Genomic DNA, 21,957 nt, shown 5'->3' on the forward strand with positions numbered 1-21,957 from the left:
TCCTGTAGAACTTCTGGATCACCGCCGGGATCAGAGGCAGGGGAGGAAAGGCGTAGAGTAAAGTCGGAGACCAGCTGATCAAAAGGCCATTCCCCAGTGATCCCTGTTGGGGGAACCTGGAGGCGAAGACGGGGCATTTTGTGTTGGCCGCGTCTGCGAACAGGTCTACGTCCGGTACGCCCCAACACCGAAAAACCTCTTGAGCCACTTCCTCGTTGAGCACCCAATAATGCGCTTCTACGAAGGTTCTGCTGAGGCAGTCTGCTTGGATGTTTTGAATTCCTGGTAGATGAACTGCCACGATGGAAAGGCCTCTTGCTAGGAGCCAATGCCAGATCGCTTGTGCTTCCAGAGACAAGACTCTTGACCTCGTGCCTCCCTGCTTGTTCAGATAGAACATAGTTGTTCTGTTGTCTGTCTGAACCTGGAGGTGGGTGGTTTGCAGAGCAGGATAAAGAGACTTGAGAGCAAGATGAACTGCTCGAAGCTCCAGGAAGTTGATATGGTAGCCTTGCTCTACCTCGGACCAAAGGCCTTGAACTTGGAGTTGGTCCATGTGAGCGCCCCAGCCTTGAAGAGAGGCATCGGTGACAATTGACTGAGATGGAGGAGGACGATGGAATGGCACTCCTCGGAGAAGATTGGATCGTTTCAACCACCATCTGATCGAGTCTCTGGCTCCTTGAGGAAGCAAGACTCGGTCTTCCCACTGGTCCGATCTCTGAGACCACTGATCTTCCAGGGCTTGTTTTAGAGGTCTCATGTGAAGGCGAGCATTGGGCACAATGTAAATGCATGAAGCCATTGATCCCAGCAGAGAAGACACTTGTTTGGCTGTGGGGGCCCGATTGTCCAGAAGAAGGCGACCTTTCAGGAGCATAGATGACAACCTCTCTTCCGAAGGACACACGCTTGCCTGAAGTGAGTCCAGAGAAGCACCCAGGTAGTGGATCCGCTGAGAAGGGTTGAGAACTGATTTCTTCAGATTGACGTGAAGTTCCAACGACTCCATTAGTTTGAGGCAGAACGACAGATTGTCCTGAAGCAGCGACGGGGTGGAGCTCTTCAACAACCAATCCTAGATATGGGTACACGAAGATCTTTCTTTTGCGGAGAAAAGCAACCACCACCGCCATGCATTTGGAGAATGTCCGAGGCGCAGATTTCAGGCCAAACGGCAGCACTCAATATTGGTAGTGACGATGTCCGATCTGAAACCTTAGGAACTTCCGGTGTTTGATTGACACTGGTATGTGGAAGTAGGCGTCGTGCAAGTCGATGGCGCACATCCAGTCTCCCTGATGAAGATGCGGGAAGATCTGGTGCAGGGCAAGCATACAGAACTTTTCTTTTCGTATGAACTTGTTTAGCCTTCGAAGGTCTAGAATGGGCCTGTATTCTTTGACAGATCCTCGTTTTGGAACCAGGAAATATCGGGAGTACACTCCTTGATTTCTTTGAGTAGCGGGAACCTCCTCTATGGCCTTTTTTTCTAGAAGGATGGAGACTTCTTCTCGTAGCAATTGAGACTTGTAACGTGGAAGATGATGCAATTGGGGAAATACCTGCGGAGGAGGAGACTTGAACCTCAGCAAGTAGCCATGCTGCACAATACTCAGCACCCATTTGTCTTTTGTACTGGATTCCCACTCTGTCAGATGTTGAGAAACACTCCCTCCCACCGGAGTGGTGAACAGACGTGGAGGAAGCAATGGCTCAGGGCTTAGGAGGTTGCTTTGAGGAAGACTGCTGCCTGTTATTGCCACCTCTTCCTCTTCCAGGACGACGCTGCTGGAACTGCGTCTTCTGCTGAGACTGGGATTGCCACTGAGGGGTTTGAACCCTCTGTTGGAAGGCCTTCCTGTCTCCTTGACGAAAACGCTTCTTAAACTCCTTGCATTTTTCCAATCCCACAGCTTTGACTGTGTCCATTTCTGCTTTCATTTTGGACATTTCGTCGTCTGTGTGTGAACCAAACAGAGACTTCCCATTGAAGGGCAAATTCAAAATCTTCTTCTGGGCGTCTGGTTTGAGTCCCGTCAGGCAGAGCCAGGCAGAGCCAGGCCGAACGGCGGGAACAAATACCGCTTGAGTAGCCATGAGCTGCAAGGTCAGAGGCATCCACTGCGGCGCTAAGCCTTCCTCCTGCAAAGTCTCCAGAAAATCTTGGCGATCTTCCTTGGGGAGCTTGTCAGTAAAGCGAGTCAGAGAATCCCAAAGGGACCTGTCGTACCTTCCAAGCAAGGCAGAGGCACTAGCCACCTTCATAAGAGTCCATAAGCTTGCTATCTTTTTCAGGTGTTACTGAGGAAGAAGTAGATCCTGCATGGGACTTCATGGTAGCCGCCACAATGATGGAGCCCGCCGGGGGATCCGATCTGAGGAACAAAGGATCCTCTGGAGGGGCCTTGTACTTTTTGGCTATTCGAGACGGAACAGATCCCACCACTGCTGGTGTGAGAAAAGTAGCCATAGCTGGTTACAGGAGACCGGGAACCAGAGGTATTAGAGGCCTGGGCGCTGTACGATGACGGAGGGTATCAAAAATCACAGAAGTGGGAACCACTGGAGTGTTCAGCGTGATATTCAGCTTTTTTGCTCCCCTGACCAGTACATCGGAGAAAGTCGCGAGGTCATCAATTGGAGAGACTCGGGAAGGAGGCGTTGAAGAGTAGGTCGGAGAATAACCTCGGTAAGAGGACCTAGTCGAAGACGATCTTGTAGAGGATCTTGTACGCCACCTCCTATGGGACCTGTCACGATGCCTGCTGTGACTGCCCCTGGACCTAGAACGATGACTTGATGGAGACCTCGTTCTTGGCCGGATTGGAGATTTTGGTCTGACAGGTGTCCTTGACCACACTGGGGAACGTGATCTGACTCTAGATCTAGGCTTCAGTGAAATCCTGGGATTCCGAGGAGATCTAGCTGGTCTGGCTGGAGTCTTTGCCTTCGAAGGGGAATAAGTACAGGAGTAATCCGAGCCCGGACTACTCTGTCCAGATACAGCCCCTTGAGGATGAGTCAAGCTGCCCGCAGATCTGAGCGAAGATTCTGGGGACACCTGCACAATATTCAAGCCAGGAGAAGATGATTTTCCTGAAGCCTTAGAACCAGGTTACTCCACCTCTGCTGTTACTTTATCCCTCAACGGCGAAATCCTCGACGTCGAAGAAGTCTGGGTGACCAGCGGCGTCGAGCGGTGCCTTGAAGCTCTCGACAGCGATCGACTACGTCGTGGAAAACTCGACTGTGAACCTCGACGTCGACCCGGAGACTTCGACGTCGATCTTCCTCGACGTCGATCAGGTATATCATGACGTTGAGTCGACGACGATTCTTGACGTCGTCTCAACGATGATCTTCCTCGACGTCGCGTCGACGGCGACCTTTCCTGGCGTCGCCCTCCTTGACGTCGAAGGATGGGATCTAGCAGACCCTCTCGACGGCGGCCCGCTAGCCAGCGGCGACCTAGATGCCGTCCTAGCTCTCGATGCTGATCCCTTCCGGGTGGTGGAGAGTGTCTCGACGTCGACGGAAGCCTTGACGTCGACGGAGACTTAGATGCAGCAGCAGCCATGGACTTCGAGCCCGAAGCATGGTGCCTCGACGCCGACTTACTTGATTGCGGCCGCGATCTTCGACGTCGTGAAGATGATCTGGGCCTTTTCGACGGCGACCTCGACGTAGACGGAGTTCTTCGACCTTCATTCCTCTTTCTGGAGACAGGAGAGGTAGAATGACGCCGTTTTTGGCCGTGCTTACTTGTAGGAGACGATCTGGGGGCTGTAGAAGCACCCACCTGGTGACTCTTGTCCATCTCCTGCATGGCATGAAGTCGAATCCTCTCCCTGTCGCGAAGAGTCCGACTTTTAAATTTTTTACAATGATGGCACTGATCAGGAATGTGTGAAGATGGAAGACACACAATACAAACAGAATGTGGATCATTCAGAGCCATCTTCTTGTCACAGGAAGGACATTTCCGAAAAAGAGCAGGCATTCTGACAGGAAAATCTTGTGGGTTACCACAGAAAAATAAATCAGAAGCCTTATTTATTCAGAAAATGTCGAATTATTTGAGAAAACTCTCTCAAAAAACCAATTTCAGTTGAAAACTGAAGAGCTCAAGCTCCAGGATCCTCACAGAAGGAGCCGGAAAAAAGAACTGACCCAACTGTCACCTGTGGTGCACCATGGGAGCAGGGGGTTGCCTTCAGGTCTTAAAGGCACGGTACCCCTACTCTAATGCCTTAAAGGCAAGGTGTCAGTTTTCTCTGTTTGCTTTATACTCTACTGCAGCCTACTGGCAAATGCCTGCAATTACAGGTTTTACTATGGCAATAAAGCATTGTTGTATACAAATGTTTTCTGCTCTCTTTCTTCCTTAGGGTTTGGAACAGTACTACCGTATGTATGCTAATTGATGTAATTTTGCGGCACTTTTGCCAGTTAGAAAATGGTTTTTAGGCTGCAGTTATATGTTTTCACATATTTATACATATATATTTATATGTATTTTCTATATGCTCTGGGATCCCGCACATGGGCGGGGATTATTCATAGATTATGACTATTGATGAGTATCCCCTGGATGAGAACCAGGCCTTCTCCAACATCTTTATGTCAGACAAATGCAGCAATGGTTCAACAGTAGGAAGTTTTTATGTTAATGCAAATAGATAAAAAATTATTCTCCAGGGAACAATACCACTAAGTGTACATTAATGTTTGGGTTAGATGATACTGCAATGTTCAGAACTGAGAGTTGATTGTGAAAATGCATTTTAATGGTATAATTTTGAGCATCAGTTCTTCCATTTTTGTATTTTTCCAAGATGTTGAATTATGAACTTTGGTGCCTTTCTACTATTGTCTCAAGTCGAGCAAACAGACTTGTTTTCTTGTATCTTTACACACCTGGGATCCTATTACATGAAGTTCCCCGGGGGTGCAACTGGGGTTTGCACCTGCTTTGCGCCCCCTCGGGGCACTTTGGTATTAATCATGTAATACTAATAGCGCTGGTGCACAAAAGGCACGAGCGCGATCTTCAAGGGGGTCTTCCCCTATTTGCATGCGCGTGTCCCATGCAAATGAGGGAATCCCTTTGCTTCTGTGTCCATGTCATATTACCAAAGTGGGCACAGAGGCAAAGAAGCCCTGCACGGTCACTGCACCTCCTTGAAGCAGTCCTCTGCAGGGGCAAACCGGGTCCCATGGACCCCCACAGAGCTCTTTGCCCGTGTGAGGCTAGTCTGTTATCCACTTGCAATATTTATACTCGATTGTTCAATTGTCTGCCAATGAATGAGAAGGAACAAGCAATTTCCACTTGAAATGTTTATAATTATTAAGTCAATTGTCTGCTAATGTATGAGAAAGAACAAGCAATGTCCACTTGTAATGTGTTATACTTGTTTGTTCGATTGTCTATCAGGATACGATGAATCTTGAAGAAAACTAGTCATATCCTTGTTACCTAATCATGGATCGGTTCCTCTGTAATAATTTTGAACATTCCCAGCTCGTGCCACTTGTATAAATAACCTTGCAGATATTTGTACAGACCACTCTTTTTTTCATAGCAATCTTGCGCTCTGAATATGTGCACCTGCGCGTCAATAATAAATACGAGCTACTTTGGCAGACCTCCAACTACTGGCCTCTTTCTTTGTAAGGTGGAGACTAAAGGAATTTGATTTCCACAGAAAACATAAAGAATAGGGGCCAGAGATGTTCTACGCCTTTTTAATATTCACAAATGGCCTAATTCAGTGTTCACAACCATTAAAATGCATTTCTTTTGTGCTAATCCAATTTCAAGAGTTGGAAAAGCGTGTCCTTACCCTATTATGGGATTCCAAAGGGATACTGATTTTATACTGAAAAAAGGGGCATGTTGTAAGTGTCCTCTCCAAAACACCAATTGGTATATTATGTATAAAAGTTTTGTGAACTGGATCAGTGGCAAAACATTGAAAATTTGACTAATTCGCAATGACCCTTTTTCCTTTGTGAATGTAAAAAAGTGTTGAAGAGTGTGGAGTGGTCCAACAGACCACTGACAACTGTTAAAAAAACTTTTTTTAAATTCAATTTTTTTTGCCAATGCAGCCAGTTTCCTTTAAGGAAAATGGGCTGCACTTAAAAAGAAGTTTACTGTATTGACAATCAATCAGTAATGATGGCCTGCTGATCTTTGCAGACCACACTCTCTATAAATGAGTCGCAGTTTGAGACATACGTTATTTATATTATTTAGGTAGGTTGAGTGGCAACTTAATCCAATTCTATGTTTTTTCAAAATGACCTACTGGTACATAAGTTGGTTTGCCGGAAAAGTATACTTGCCACAATTGGCAAATAGTAACTAGAACATCTGTTCCTATATATTTCCTAATTCCTAATTCTGTAGAACCTAAGAATTTGTTTTATAAAGAATGATAACATCTTATAGTCTAGAGTGCCTATGAACCCACTATGTTTCTATACTTGGGATCAAACATGTATCATTTAATAAATGATCTCCGTGATGGCAATCTGGCAAGAGTGTTTCCAGAGCTCAGGGCCCAATCAGTTTTTTTGTCCTCTCTACCCCTGGCAGTCATAGGACGAGTGGCAGTGATTAAAATGTTGGCGCTCTCATGCTTATGATAATTTTTCATTAATTTGCCTTTGATTCTCTCTCATCCTTTCTTTAAGGACCTTGATAAGTTACTCTGAGAATTTGTTTGGAAAGGAGGCCATTGCCGAGTTGCTGTAGCCACGTTAAAACTCCCACTGATAGCTGAATGACTCAGATTCCTGGACTTCAAGCAATACTATTTAGTGGTGCAACTACAGTGGGAAGCTAAATGTCTGGTGGGTCATTATATCTAACAGAGGTGTATTAATTCAGTGAGCTTCAAAGCTGGATTACATTCACTAATATTTCCCTTCAGATGTAGCGTGTGTTCTACGATCCAGGGTGCTCATGCAACCCCTTATGCCCCTCAATCTTCTCCTTGGTCTTCCTACCAGACTTATTTGATCCGCCTGGCCCAGATCAGTTCTTGGGCAAAGCGGGTTTGAAGACACAGTCTGGCCTGTTCATAAATGGAGAATTGTTAGACTGTACATCTCTTATGAACAATTACGAAAATTTCTCCAGCACACTTGCTCACTCTACAAGTAAAACAAAACCTGCAGACATGTTTCAAGGACTTTTACAGGATCTTCCCACACATGAAGTGTACCAGGTGCTATATACTATGCAATATTATACTAAATTGATTAAATGGCTATATAGAGCACACCAACACTATTGGGATAAATCTAGGACTTCCTTGCAGAGGGAATGGGAGTCAGATCTACAACACCCACTCCTTGATACTGAGTGGAAAGCGGTCCTGAAATACCCTCATAAAATCTCATGTAATACAATTTTAAAATATATTCAATTCAAAATGCATTCTGCTGCTGATGCACATTGTCCCCAATGCCTTACACTAGATGCTGATTAACCACGAATGCTGTGGTCTTGTGGCCCTTTACATTCTTACTTGAATACAATCATGGAAATCTTGTCCCAGGTAACAGGTTATACACTGGTTAATAGTTTATACTTTGTGATTTCAAGCCTCTTCCCCATCCTAAAATCAATAAAGCTTTAACTAAGCTTATTGATTAAACTATGCTCTTGACTAGAAGGAATAACATTAGATTCCTTAGAAGAATTTGTCTCTTCCCAACAGTTGTAGCTTGCAGTAAAGTTTTAGTTTCCTGTTCAAAATCCAAAAGTACTCATCAATATAGAGAGGAGAAAGAATGCCTGAGGAAGCACTTTATAGGGCAAACATTAGACTTATTTTCAGCGGTGCCTGGTGTTAAAGGGCGAAAGGTGCGTTGCCCTACCATCACGGGGGAGGGAGAAAAACCAACAAGGAGCTTTAGTCAAAAAGCTAATTGTTGCTTTTGACCAGAGCTGCTCGTAGGCTTTTCTCCCTCTACCCCCGTGATGGCAGGGCAACGTGCTCTCTTATGAAGGATTTATATTTTTTGTTTGTTTGGCAGGAGTACCTGACTGTGCATGTGACCAGCGAGTGTGATGATTCTTGCCCTTAAGGCACAAACCAGGCCAGTGATATCACTGTGGAAGGCGTGGCCAGTTTTAGCGGTGATGCTTAGGCTTACCTTTTTGTGACTGCAACAAATGATGGACGGAATTCTGAATGATTCAAACCTTCTCCCCCAGTCAAGAGATCTGGGTTAAATCCATTGTTCTTTTGCCCATTTTGGACTCAGCCATATGCAAATCAGTCTTGACCCTGAGCCTCATGGGAACAGTCCAGACCGAACTGCCAAGCCAGGTCCTCCCTGGACGGGAAACAAGAATCCTGGGACCGATTTCCGGGTATGTCACCCTTCATCAGCCAGGCTAGTTTGAATCCAGTGGCTTAATTTTGGACATATAGTGCTCTGGCCCAGGGTGGGGTCTGAAGAGCTACATTCATTTAATGGAAAAGGGCGGAGCACACTAAGGGGGACAACGCAGAAGTGGGTGGCTACCATGGAAAGCCGGCCTCGCTTCTTCCATTGCTCGTCTAGCTTGTATTGGCTGATGAGGCCTGAGGAGTGCAGCCCAGCAGCTTTCGATCCCAAGGACAGGGAGTGCTGCAGTGCATGTGATCTGTTCTATTGCTGTGGCAGAGAAAAACCTTGTCGTCCGTCAGGTGAGCTAACTAACCTTACTAGTAAATGCTTTGTTTTGTAAACCTCACTAGTAAATGCTTTGTTTTGTAGTGAATAGTTAGTATATTGTTATGTTACCTTAACATGGAGAATGGAGGAGTCTGCAGCAAAAGCTTGCTCAAACGTAACATTGTTAAGTTTATGCAAACTTTAACTGTGGAGACTCCTCCATGCTCCTGGATTGATATGTTATGTCGTGCTGTGAGTACCTAGGGGCAGCGCACACTAGCCCTTGCCTGGTATGTGGTGTTGTAGAAAGTCGGGTGCTCAGCTGCCCTCTCCTACTTCAGCAAGTCCACTCTCCCCCAAGTCCTTCTGTTCTCTCCAAGTTTCTCTACTCTTATGGCTGGACTCACTAGTCCACATTTATCTTCTCTACCCCAAGATGCCCCCACTCTCTGATTCTCTCCTCTGGCCCTGCCTCGTTGCTCTCCCATTTAGGCTGCCTCGCCCCTCCCTAGGCAGTGTGTCTCCTTTCACCCAGTCTGTCTGCTCTCCTCACCTGCTACTCTACTGTCCCTGTCGGCTGTCACATGTCGGTCTCCTCTTCCTCCAAGTGTCTCTCCTCTCTCTCTGTCTCCTCCTTTTCACTCCCAGTCTATTCATTCTGAATACCCACCCCAACCTTTTCTCTTCTGAATTCCTCACTCTCACTGTATATCGGGCCTCTTCCCAAGCTCTTTACTATTTCCCCACTCTCTCATGCATCTGCTCCCTGTGAAACAATATGATAAAAAGAAAAAATATAGAGTACAGTCATAAAGTAATTAGGCATTTTAAGCACAATGGGAATATTTTAATCATGAATTGTTACTTCTTGTTTTCTTCCAAAAAATAAAAGGCCTTCTGGGTGTTTTGTCAAAAAGACATACACATGTTTTCTGGCACAGGGATGACCAAATTATGCGATACAATTATAGAATGAGACTGAAATGCAGTGATGGGCATAATGTTCAGCATGTTGATGGGCTATGTGTATATTATCTAGCACAATCGATTAGCTGCAGTAGCATTTAATGATGAATTAATCGTCTAGCACAGCCAAGAACACATTAGTTGTTCAATAACGATGTATTCTATAACAAGGATGGCATATTCTGCGGCATTCTGTAGTTTTGACATTACCTATTCTATAAGTATTCTCCTGTCTGTAGTACAAAGATGATGTAATATACACTTTATTGATGTCCATACACAGTAGTCCAATAATGAATATATTGGGGCCTATTCACATAAATATTTTGCTGTACGTAAGGTAGCAAGTACTCTTATAGTCCTCTTTTACATACTCCTACATGCCTTTCAGAATTGGCCCCAAAATATCTAAAATGGGAATAGAATGTGGATTTTAAGGGAATAAGCTTACTCAATTATTACAAATGGAAAGGAGTGGCCCCCATACGCACTCCTACTAATAAGGAATTGCATGTTTCAGATCCGATTCACAAAGAAATGTAAGAATACATAAAATATTGCTTCTTTAGTACTACTTTCCCGACTCATAAATGCTTTTATAAATCATCCCTCGAATCCCCGCTTATAACGATCAGGCTCACTCGCTACATGTCAGTCATACCGAACTTTTAAGCAGTACCACTTTCAAATGCCACCAGCCACCACTGCTACCATCGGACTGCACCACCCAATGTTGCTGGCACAGTGCTCGTCTCATTCTATTCCCAGTCCTGTACAGTAGATCCTGCACACAAGCACACACACCCTACTCAAAAACACTGTCTGCATCTTCCTAAAATACTACAGCCGAAGATCATATCTTTTGTGCATTTTCTGCCCACTACTTTGGTTCACTATTGTTCAAGAAAGGGGAAAATAGTCAAAACCTGCTGTTTTTACACTACCACAAAGACTACAAAGTGGCAATTCATCAGCTCTTCACAAAACAATCTCAATAAGATACATTAGTTGGTCCCAAGCATTACAGATGAATGTAACACATATTCATATATTTTGTGTTCAGTTCTCTCTCTGTTGTTGTTTGTTGGTGCTTTACTGTCTCTTCTCCATTAACTATCTTTTTTATTCAAAATCTCAATCACCACTCTGACTTATGGTATCTGCTAAACTGTGTTCTGCCGCTACTCTTTTGGGCCTAAGGGGGGCATAGCACAACCCACAAACCAGCTTGTTAAGTGTGAAAAAGGCAGCTTTAATGAAGGCAGGTGCACCTTACAACACATACTCTTGGCCTGTGCCGTACTAAACTAAACCTCACTAAATATTTTCTTCCTCCCTTACTTCCAACCCCACCTCTAAAGTTTCCCCCTTTGCAACCATTTATAAACCCCCTAATCTGACCTCCCTGCTGACTCACTAAACGTGCAACTTCTTATCATTTCCTAAAATAACTATCTACGTAACCTTCCTTTGCTACTTCCCCTTCCTGCGTGTTCCCGGAGTGACATTTTCCAACCAATAAACTTAAACTGTAAACAGATTTACCAACTATTACTAAGGAAAACGACACTCAGAAAATACTGGTCCCAGACTTTTCTGGCCCCCCCAACTAGAGACCGTTTCTTTGGTTTTTTTTTTATACCGTCGTAAGTCCAATACCCTGTCCAACTTCCTTGATTTGTTTGATATCTAACTCCAGTCCATAACGTGACAAGTGCACCCCATCCTCTCTGATGAAATAAACTGCAGAATACCTAAGCTCTGGATGTTGCACTTTCCATATGCCCTCCTTGTTACAAAGACAGCGCATGTCCTGAATAATCTTCCTCCTGGCCTTATCTAGCACTGTGGGCCGCTCTGCCCCCCTCCAGTGCCTTTGAGACATGAATTCTGACCATATAACATAACCTGACCACTGATGCCTTATCTCTAAGAGGTCCCTCTTCATTTGTTTTAATCATGCCAAACCTTTACACTGACCCAGGTCATTGTCCCCAAACGAATAATCAAAACATCGGGACAAATACCACCTTGAATCATGCTGTTTAAAGTAGTAAACAACGTGTGCCACTTTACACTCCCCTTTCCTGCGTCTGTAGTTGCCCTTATGTGAAAAGAATGTGTCCCAACATGACAAGGAGCCTGTTTTGGATTTTTTGAGCTGCACTGCCACCCCCTAGTCCCTCAGGTCCACCTCCCCCCTTTGCACCCCTTGTGCCCCTTTCGCACCCAGCAAATCAGAAACCTGAAATGCCACAATGTACATCCAAGATATGGACATGGCAAACAACCCTTTCTTCTTCCTCTGTGCATAGTTTGCTGCAGGACCCGATTAAGCCGGCCAGCAGCCCGACTGATAAAGGCCTACCCGGCCGGGGTCCACCTCCCCTTTCACGCGCCCAACCTTCCATTAAGCAACTGCCCAATTCTCCCACCGAAAGTGCATAACCCCACCATATTTGCCCATGAAAGCTATACCCGACAACTTGCCTGCCATAGTCACCTTAGACCAACCTTTGTCAATCATGGACAATATAAACTGCCTCACCTGCTCCTCCCTTTCCCATTGTTCTGCTCATCACCTTGCGCCCCTTCAAGAAGTTCATTCCAAGCCTGCTCATAGGACCTCCACGTGCTGAGGCCATTGACCCCGTCACCAACTGTATAATACTTTGTCCGCTACATACCACATCCCTGCTGGAGCTGGCGTCCTGCCCTTGTCCACCTCCATGACTAGCCCATAGAACCTCTGCCACTGTGAACGATGCCAAGCGTCCGCAATGTCAATGTCCACTCCCGGCCCATGCCTGGCCTGAAACAAGATATCATGCTCCAAGCCTCTCCGCACACAAAACCTGCAGCACCTTCAGCACTCGGGCCACCTAGGCTGATTGTCTGTTCACCACCTGTACTACTGACATGTTGTTAACTCTAAAGATCACCTTCCTGTGTGCCAAGTCCCGAGCCCATACTGTCATGGCCACTACCAGTGTGAAAAGTTACAGAAAGGCAATACTCCTCCCCCTTTTCTTCCAGTGTTGCGGACAATCATCTGCGCACCACCTCCCTCACCAGTAGAGCCCAAAGCCTCCTGCCCCTGCCTCGTTTGAATAGATTGTGATACCTCCATTCTCCTTCCTCCGGCGTTGCCATTGGGATGCCTTTTGAACGCTCAAGCAATGTGCGCGACATGTAAATGTAATGTAAATGTAAGAGACATTTCTACCGCGCAACTTCCACTCCAAGGAGTATCTTGGCGCTCACACAACTCAGATGGGGGAGTTGGAAGGGAAAAAGAGTGCCCTGATGTCTGCACACATATTACACTAAGGTCTACAAGTGGCGTCAGGAAAAGTGAAAATCCAAGTTTTTAATGCCTTCCTGAAGGGGGCTTCTTGGGAGAAAGACCGCAAGGAAAAAGGAAGTTTGTTCCAGGCTTTAGTTCCCAGTACAAAAAGGGATTTGCCACCCTTTGTGGCCAGCTTGAAATAAGGTGGAGTAAGTAGGTTTTGGCTTGCAGATCTCAGACAACGCGCTGGATGGTATCTTTTAAATCCATTTCGTAAATAGGTAGGGCCTCGTTGGTGGAATGCCCTAAAGGTGATTAAAAGAAGTTTAAACAAAATTCTTTTACCTATTGGCAGCCAATGGAGAGTGTTTAAGGCTGCTGAGGCTGACGACTTACAGGGCAGGCGCAGAACAAGGCGGGCTGCCGCATTTTGGACCATCTGTAATTTGAGGAGAACGGTTTTATTAGCTCCAACGTACAGTCCATTATAATAGTCCAGCCTAGAACTTATTAAGGCCACTGCGACTGTCTTCCTCGCCGATAGTGGGAGAAGATCAAAGAACTTCCTAAGTGCTTTTATGATTTGAAAGCACATGCCTGCTACTGCTACAGCCTGGGGTTTAAAGGATAGGTGGTTGTCAAATTTAATGCCCAGATTGCGGGCGGATGGCATGCACGAGTCCTCCATAGTTCCGGCCGCATTGTCAAACCTGCCAACAACATCCTCAACCCCAATCCTGTACCACCTGACCCCACCCTAACCATCCTCTTCTTTGCGCCAGCAACCCATCGGTTAATATCAGCATGTGCAGTTGTTTGTCTATCAGCAAGCGTGCCTCCATTGCCCCCGCATCCAACTCAATACCAATATGACAACCCTGTACTGGAACCTTGTGTCTTCTCTAGTGCCAGGAGCACCCCCAGGTAACCCACAAGCTCTTAAAAAACTTGTCAGTTGCGGCAGACAGTCCGCAGTGCTGGGTTGGCCCACCAGTAAAAGTCATCCATGTAGTGTGTCACCATCTCTTTACCTGTGCACCATGACAAAAACCCCACAGAAAACGGGCTAAAACGCTCAAATACGGTACAGGAGATGGAACATCCCATCGCCAGTGTTTTGTCTACAAAGATGGAAACCTCAAACTGTATGCCAGGTAGCAGGTAATCCTCCGTGTGAACTGGCAGTAAATGAAAGGCGGAGTTCATATCACATATGCCCTGAGGGCCCCAACCCCAATGGCAGCAACCAATTCCTGTGCTGCCTCTACCGATGAGTAAGACACAGAAGTCAAACTCAGCCACTGTGAAGTTATTGACCAATTCCCCTTCCGGCCAGGAGAGGTGGTGGATCAACCAATTGGGGAAATTATCGATTAGCAAGGGAGCTACTCGTAAATTAACCTACCATGGATTTCTTTGTACAATTCTGCTTGCACTACGTCCCTGTGTGTCTAGCAGATTTCAAATGTTCAGCCGACCTAGCGGACCGGGGATCCTCGTAACCGAGCGAACCCTCCTTTAACCCCGTCACGAGAGCTCCGCGTTTACGGTCCGTGCATAAGACGCCAACAATTGCTCCAACAGCCCTGGTTAATGGGTGTACTAGCCTTCTCCCAGAGACCCTTGTGCCCTTCTGCCACCCCTGCCCCCGTGTTATGCTGTGTCCTGGTTAGATTCCCTGCCCGTTAAAACCTGCCCCATAGCGGTGTCCCAAAGGTGACTGCCAGAATACTTTGAGCCTTCATGCTTAAACTTGCAGCACTGTCTGGCCCACGTGCCTTTATTGCAGTCCCAGCATGCTCCCAACCCGCTCCCTGTGTCATTTCCTATGTACCCCACCCCCCCTCGGGTGAGTCGTCATGAAAGGGGGGAGAGACCAGCGGCATCCCATTGCCGTGTAACTAATCTTCCCAAACCTCGCACCCACCCATTGTCTGCTGGTATAGTTCGGTATCTATCTCCCACTACTTAGCTTCCGGGTCCCAGGCTAATTGCGCTCAGAACTCCTCCTCAAAGTGTTACCATGCGCATCCCCCATACGTTACTTGGGCCCTTCTGATCATGTCCATGTATTTGAACAATGCGATGGACCTGTCAGGATATTTCACGCAGTATACACTGTCGAAGATCAAGAAGGCAGCTGACCAATTTGCGATGGTCATGGCTACCCGCGGCCCTTTGGCCAGCTCCCACTCTTCTTCCTTGGACCCCTCTTTTGCCGTAGACCCCTATGTCATACCTACAGCATATCTACAGCATATCCACATATTTGCTCTTCCAGATTTTCTCTTTGCTGGCCAGCATAAGGTGGGCCCCCCAAAGGGCTTAGTTATCACCAAGTAAGGCAGTTTCACCTGGATGTTGTGGCCTTCTTTAGTCCCCTCCTTATTTTCCTCTATGGGCCCCCCTTTGGTCCCTTCCCCTTCCGCACCGTTTTTAGCGACTCCGGGCCCACTCCGGTATCTCTCCGATAAGCACCTTATCTCAATGCGCACCTCCCCATCTTCCACCCCCCCATGCATCTATACCCACTGACACCCTGCCATGCGGTTTATCACCCGTGCGCACGCCCTCGTGTTCTCTGCCTGAAGTCCTCCCCTGCTCCCTCTCTTTTGCTGTGGCCCACATGCTGATCCCCTGCGCCTTACCTGGCGTCAAGGTCAGTGTCCTGCCGCCTAATCAGTTGTGAAGGGGGGCCGCCCGGCTATCCGCCACTGTGCGCCATTTGTCCTGACCTTTCTGCAAAAACTAAACACTGCATTAGTGCCCCCCCTTTCCCCTGCCTGTCATCATAATCCTAACCGCAATGGGCCGTCCTCCGTAGATTCCAGCCCGTGATCCCACAGCAATGAGCCGTCCTCTGTGGACTCCATCCCGTGATCCCACAGCAATGGGCCGTCCTCCATGGACTCCAGGCCGTGATCCAACAGCAATGGGCTGTCCTCCGTGGACTCCAGCCCGTGATCCAACTAAATTGGGCCATTCTCTGTGAACTCCAGCCCACTCAATCTAGCTCATTCCCTGCCCTTGCGGATCAGTTCCCCTATATCCAAACACTCTGCTGCTGCACTGCACGCCTGGCTTGTTGTCCTGGACCCCTGGACCTGTGCCCCTGAGGCCTCATTGACCCACCGGGGTTGTGACACTGGAGACTGCTCGTCCCTCCTACGACGCACCCCTTCCAGTAGGTCCCTCGCTGGGGTCCGGCTGCCCGCACAAAGCATAGCCTGCCCATCCTCTCGGTAGGGTGGAGCCGCATGCAACTCACCCGAGAACCTCACCTGCCGCCCCTTCAACGGAAAAGTGGAGTCCGACATGCCTGGGTTAGCCCTTATGTCTGTCCCTGTCACCCCTGGGTACCACTGCCAAAGCCCATCTACTACCCAACCCAGACGCGAGAAACTCGACGAATGGCCCCCCCACCGCGCCGGAGTGCCCTTCTGACCCTCCATCTGGCACCCGGAAACAATACCGTACCACCCCCCTCCCCCAAGCCCCCCACACCCTCCTCCTCCCCATCACTCCACTCTGACGCATCCACGCCTCTTGCCCCCGAGGCCCTCCCCCGCCCGACTGTTGTGCGCTAAGGGGACTCTGCCCCCAACTCCCCCTCTACATCTCTCCCCCTCAGGCCCCTCTTTTGTCCAACTGCCCTCCTCCATCCACCTCTGTCTGAGCCCCACGGAGGCCCTCTCCAGCCGTTCTCCCAACTCCAGGGACGGCATGGGTCCCCACTGCGTTCCCTCTCGCTCTGCCGCACCACAGGCCCTGACCAGCCCCTCCCTCTCTCCTCCCGTCCCTGCCACCTGGCATGGCGTGGAGCCCCCTGCATAACCCTCTTCCCTCTGGCCCCCAGAATCAAACCCCTCCAGGTCTCCCCCCTCCCCCGCACCCTAACCTGAGCCAAGCCGTTTCTGACCCACCTGCCCATGCCTCACACCTGCATGGAGCCCCACTACAGGCCGCTCCATCACCCCACCATCATCCCCACCTTCCCCCTTGCCCTCAATTAACAGGGGAGATGCCCGGCCACTATCTGTAGGAATGGGGGAGGTCCCCACCCCCATTCCGCTTCCTGACATATGTCCTCATTCGTATCGGTCTAGTCCACGGCAGCGAGCACGCCATTACCGCCGCCTCGACCCCGCTTGCCGCCCGCATAGGAAGCCTCACCTCACTCGTGGGCCACAAAAGGTCCATGCGGTCCTTTTCTTCTAGGAGGCTTAACACCTCGATCACACGCATATCGTCCGCCGCCGCCGTATTACAAAACAGCAAGGTAAGACAGACCTGTACTAAACCCTAAACACCACAAAATTTACAAAATGTCTTCACCCTATCTATCCTCAAACCGGCTGCCGTGTCACCCCACCGAAATGGTGGCTAGTGACCTAAAATGGCCGGTTAAATATCCCCCAGCCCAAATGTATCCCAACAAGCCCAATTGGGCTCTTGGCTGCACCAATGACCCAAAAACCCCTGGGGGAGGCAGGCCTCCAGTTGGTCGGCCACCCCCCACATAGCCCTATTGTAAGATATCTCAGGTAAAAATGCCATGGCGCTTTTGCTAAGTAGACTGTTAGCTATGAGCTTTGCCTGACTTGTATAGTGTATGATGTGCATCCATGCTAAAAATATGATTTTGAGATCAGATTAATCTTTAATGTGCATGTAAACAGACTTGAAAATACTTGACTGACTATATGATTTATGAAAACACCACTAACACGTGTAATACTTGCGTTTTGCATGACCACTGATGTGGAAATTTCCTTTTTGTTAATACACTAGCTAGCCCCTCGACTCGTTTACTCCGGCATTAACCATTAAGAAATATTTTGGTCATTATTGCTTAATTAGCTAGTATCAATTATTTCACTATATTATTTAATTCTCAGGGGATTTGTCTGAACTGCAACACACACTCCAAGCAAAAATCCCTGTTGAGTTCTCATTGGTCTCCTGACATTTGAGTATATTTATGACAACGAAAATAATGAAATGGACACCGTAGCAAAGCACTTACCAACACAATCCTTTTTGTTCCAGTGCAGCCCCTTTCCAGATGGACATACGCACTCATAGCTCCCTGCTGTGTTAATGCAGTCGTGCTCACAGCTACCATTGTATATGCTGCATTCATCCACATCTAGAAACGACAAAAAAAGTAGGTCTGTATAGCAGGTTACTGATACAACTGAAGAAACAACATAAAAATGCATACTCATGGCATATATTTGATAGTGTGCTTACAGGTAACCATCGCTTAAAAACATATGTTGCTTCTCACGGTTCACGGTTTTGATCCCCCTATGAAATTTTCCAGTACAGCCTATTTTAACTCAAACAAAAAACATCAGGGTGTAGAGCATTACATCTGGAGATTTATTCGAGCAACAATATTACAAATGAAAAAAAAATGCTTCCAGTACTGTGCTTGAAAGGTCCCCTGTGATTTTATGGGAGTATTAATCACCCCTGGCAATAATTTTGGGAGATTTGTTTCGGGCTCCTGTTTTTTTTAATGTGTCGACAGTAATCATGGAGCACATTGCTCGTTTTCCTTTTGCATTATTCTGTACTTCCCCATTCCTCATCTCGTTTTTAAACATTCCCTCAACCTATCCATTATGTGTTATCCCTTTGCTTACCTCTCTTCCCCTTCCTGCTTTGTTTTAAAACTTTTTGTGTTCCAATGTTTTTTGTTTGTGTTGACATTTTTTATTGAAATATTCAAGAAAATGAAAATATGAGAACAATTATCATAGTAAGTGAATGAGAATACAAGTAATAATAAATCGTATGTAGAATAGAACAAATATGAGGAAAAAAATAATATATAATCCAATATAAGGTAATAATAGAAAGAGTGATGGACAGATCTTGGTATAAAAAGTGAAGTAAATAAGAAAGGAAAGACAAAGAAAAATATAGAAAAGAAAAAGAAAAGAAAAGAAAGTAAAGTAGGGAATTACCAGAGTAACAGTGTTGGAGGTGGTATAAATAAGGAAAGAGGGGAGGGAATGAATATCTAGAGTAAGGTAATAGAAAAGGAACCACTGAAGAAAGAGAATTAAGTAGAAATAGTATGTGGAGGAGAAGAAGGAGTAGATGTAGAGTCTTCATCCACTGTGGTTTCCAAGAAAGAGGACCAAATTGGGAGAAAAATGGAAGCTTGGTCCTGAAGATTGTAAATTGTGCGTTCGTGTAAAGCCGTTTGCATCATTGCCACCAACCATTCTTCCTGAGAGGGAGCTGAGGGAGATTTCCAGTGACGTAGGATACAGATTTTGGCTGTGGCCAAAGCAGTATGAAGGCGAATTTAGAAAGTTTCAGGAAACCTCGAAAATCATGTTGAATAATGGTGGCGGGCGTAAAAGGTAATGGTAATGACATTGTAGAAGTCAATGTTTTCCCCACAAAAAGCCAAAAGGATCTGGTACGGAGACATTCGCAAATTCTGTGTGTTATGTCACAACCAGAATCAGAACATCTCCAACAAGAAGTATGTGATAACAACTTAGCTTGGTGTAACTTAACAGGAGACCAATGCCATTCATGGAGAATTTTAAAGATACAGAATTTAAGACGAGCTTCTCGAACACCTTTATGCAATCCTTCTAAAATGTTATCCCATTGAGTATTGGAGTACATAATTGATAAACGGGATTGCCATTTCATCTGATGAGTATGTGAGAGAGGCTGTGAGAAGAGAGGATGTAGAAACGTTTTATAAAGACCAGAAGTCACTCCTTTAAGATTCCCCCACAACTGTACATAAGACAAAATAGGAGACACTGAAAGCAGTTCGGGCGGAGAACCTAAATGTTTTGTAATACATTGTTGAAGTTGAATATATTTAGAGGATTGTAAAAGTGGTAGATGAAATTCCTCACAAATTTGGGGAAAAGATTTAAAATTTCCATCATGAAAAAGTTGATCTATGGAATAGATACCAGCCTCTTTCCATAAAGGCCAGGACAAGGTTCGGCCACCAATATGAATAGCTGAATTATGCCATAGGGGAGCTTTAATGTGAATTTGCATGTTAGATTTTAGTATGCGATGTCCTCTCTGCCAAGATTTATGCATTGCAGATAAGAAAGGGTTTTTAGGATCAGAAGAACTAGTCCCTGTACCGTATAAAAGGGATAATCCTAAATCTTGAGCCAAAAGGTGACGTTCAATTGGTACCCATTGAGGAATATCTTTAGATTTGGGTAGGAAGGATGAGAGTTGAGAGATATGAAGGGCAAGTGAATAATGCTCAATGGAGGGAAGACCTAAACCCCCATATAACTGATGGGCTTTCAATTTGGCAATAGCAAGACGTAGCTTATTCGTACCCCAAATAAAGATTTTTATTTTGGAGTCAATGGATCGAAGAGTAGTTAGGGGGATGTGAAGACGAAGCATACCTAAAACATAAAGGAAACGTGGTAAAGTACCCATCTTAACCGCTTGAACTCTTCCCCAAAGAGATAGCCCCAGAGCTGTCCATTTATCAAAGTCCCTTTGCATTTGTGTAAATAAAGGAGTGAAATTATCCGTGACCATATTATCCAAGCCTCTATTAATTAATATTCCTAGGTACTTAAGACGGGACGGTTGCCAATGAAAAGGGAATACAGAAATAGCTGTCTTCGTAGTACCAATTGACATGGGTAACTTCTTCATTCTTATCCCAATTTATTTTATAACCTGAGAAAGAGGAGAAATCATTGATAATTTGAAGAAGAGCGGGAAGAGAACGGGGGAGGTCAGTAAGAGTGAGAAGAATGTCATCAGCATACAAGCACATTTTGGAATGGTCAATTGGAAGAGGAACACCTACAACTTCATTAGATTGTCGTATTGCCGCAGCCAGAGGTTCCATCGCCAAGAGGAAAAGCAGAGGGGATAAAGGGCAGCCTTGACGAGAGCCTCGCCGAATAGGAAAGGAGGTAGATAAGAAACCACCACAGTTAACTTGAGCTAGTGGACTATCATATAACGCACTTTATCAATAAATTGATCGCCCAAGCCAAACCGTTGCATAACTGTAAAAAGATATTCCCATTCAATGCGTTCAAAGGATTTTTCAGCATCAAGGGAAAGAATCAAAGCATCTTCTGTTAAGTGTTTAGCTGACCACAAGGCATGGGACAAAGTGCGGAGATGATTCCGAGTTGAACGACCCGGAATGAAACTCACTTGAGAATTATGGATTAAGGAAGGTAAAACTTTGCGAAGACGGGATGCAAGAATACTAGTTAGTATTTTAATATTAGAGTTCAAGAGAAATATAGGCCGATAACTGCCACACAGCAAGTGATCTTTGCCAGGCTTTGGTAAGACAGCTATAATTGCTTTGTTAGAAAGAGATCCTAAAGATGATTCCTCATCAGCTTCTAGAAACGCGGCATGTAAAGTATCGATCATATTCTGACCAGTCCATCTATAAAATTCGGGGGGGGGGGGTGACCGTCCTCTCCAGGGGCCTTATGATACGGCAAGGCAGTTATAGCCGAAGAAACTCATCTCTTGTAATAATACCATCAAGTAAAGCTCTGCCGTCATCCGAAAGTCGTGGAAGATGTACCTTATCTAAAAAGTTGGACATTTTAGCTTTATCTATGTGATCACTCGGGGAGTAAAGAGATCTATAGAAGGAAGCAAATTCTTCAACTATTTCTTGAGGCCTATTAAGTGTGTCGCCGTGACTGGATTTGATAGCTGGAATCGCCATAGCAGCCTCTCTCTGACGCAATTGTGCAGCCAATAGTCGACCAGCTTTTTACCCCTGTTCGCAATGTCTCCCTTTCATTTTTTGCAAGGCACATTCGGCCTTAGAAGTAAAAATACTATTAAGAGACATTCGTGCCTGTTCCAATAATTTATGATTCTGGAGGGTAGGATTTGAAATATACAAATGGGAAAAATGTTGAATGTCTTTTTCAAATTCTATTTGTTTGGCAGCATTGTTTTTGTTAATAAGAGCAGCATCGCGTATTAATTGACCTCTGATGGTCGCTTTAGCT

The 21,957-nt window shown here is 46.0% G+C and overlaps 1 protein-coding gene across 2 annotated transcripts in view; it reads right to left on the bottom strand.

Moving 5' to 3' along the window:
* The window catches only part of SCUBE1 (signal peptide, CUB domain and EGF like domain containing 1), a 1,931,683-nt gene that overhangs the window by 689,281 nt on the left and 1,220,445 nt on the right, over positions 1 to 21,957 (bottom strand). For both annotated transcript variants that reach the window (XM_086922270.1, XM_086922262.1), the window contains one exon: positions 17,964 to 18,086. In XM_086922270.1, coding sequence (XP_086778396.1) covers positions 17,964 to 18,086 — 123 coding nt within the window. The remainder of the gene's footprint in view (positions 1 to 17,963; positions 18,087 to 21,957) is intronic.

Source organism: Lissotriton vulgaris, chromosome 1_1 (assembly GCF_964263255.1).
Source record: "Lissotriton vulgaris chromosome 1_1, aLisVul1.2, whole genome shotgun sequence".
Lineage (NCBI taxonomy): Eukaryota > Metazoa > Chordata > Amphibia > Caudata > Salamandridae > Lissotriton > Lissotriton vulgaris.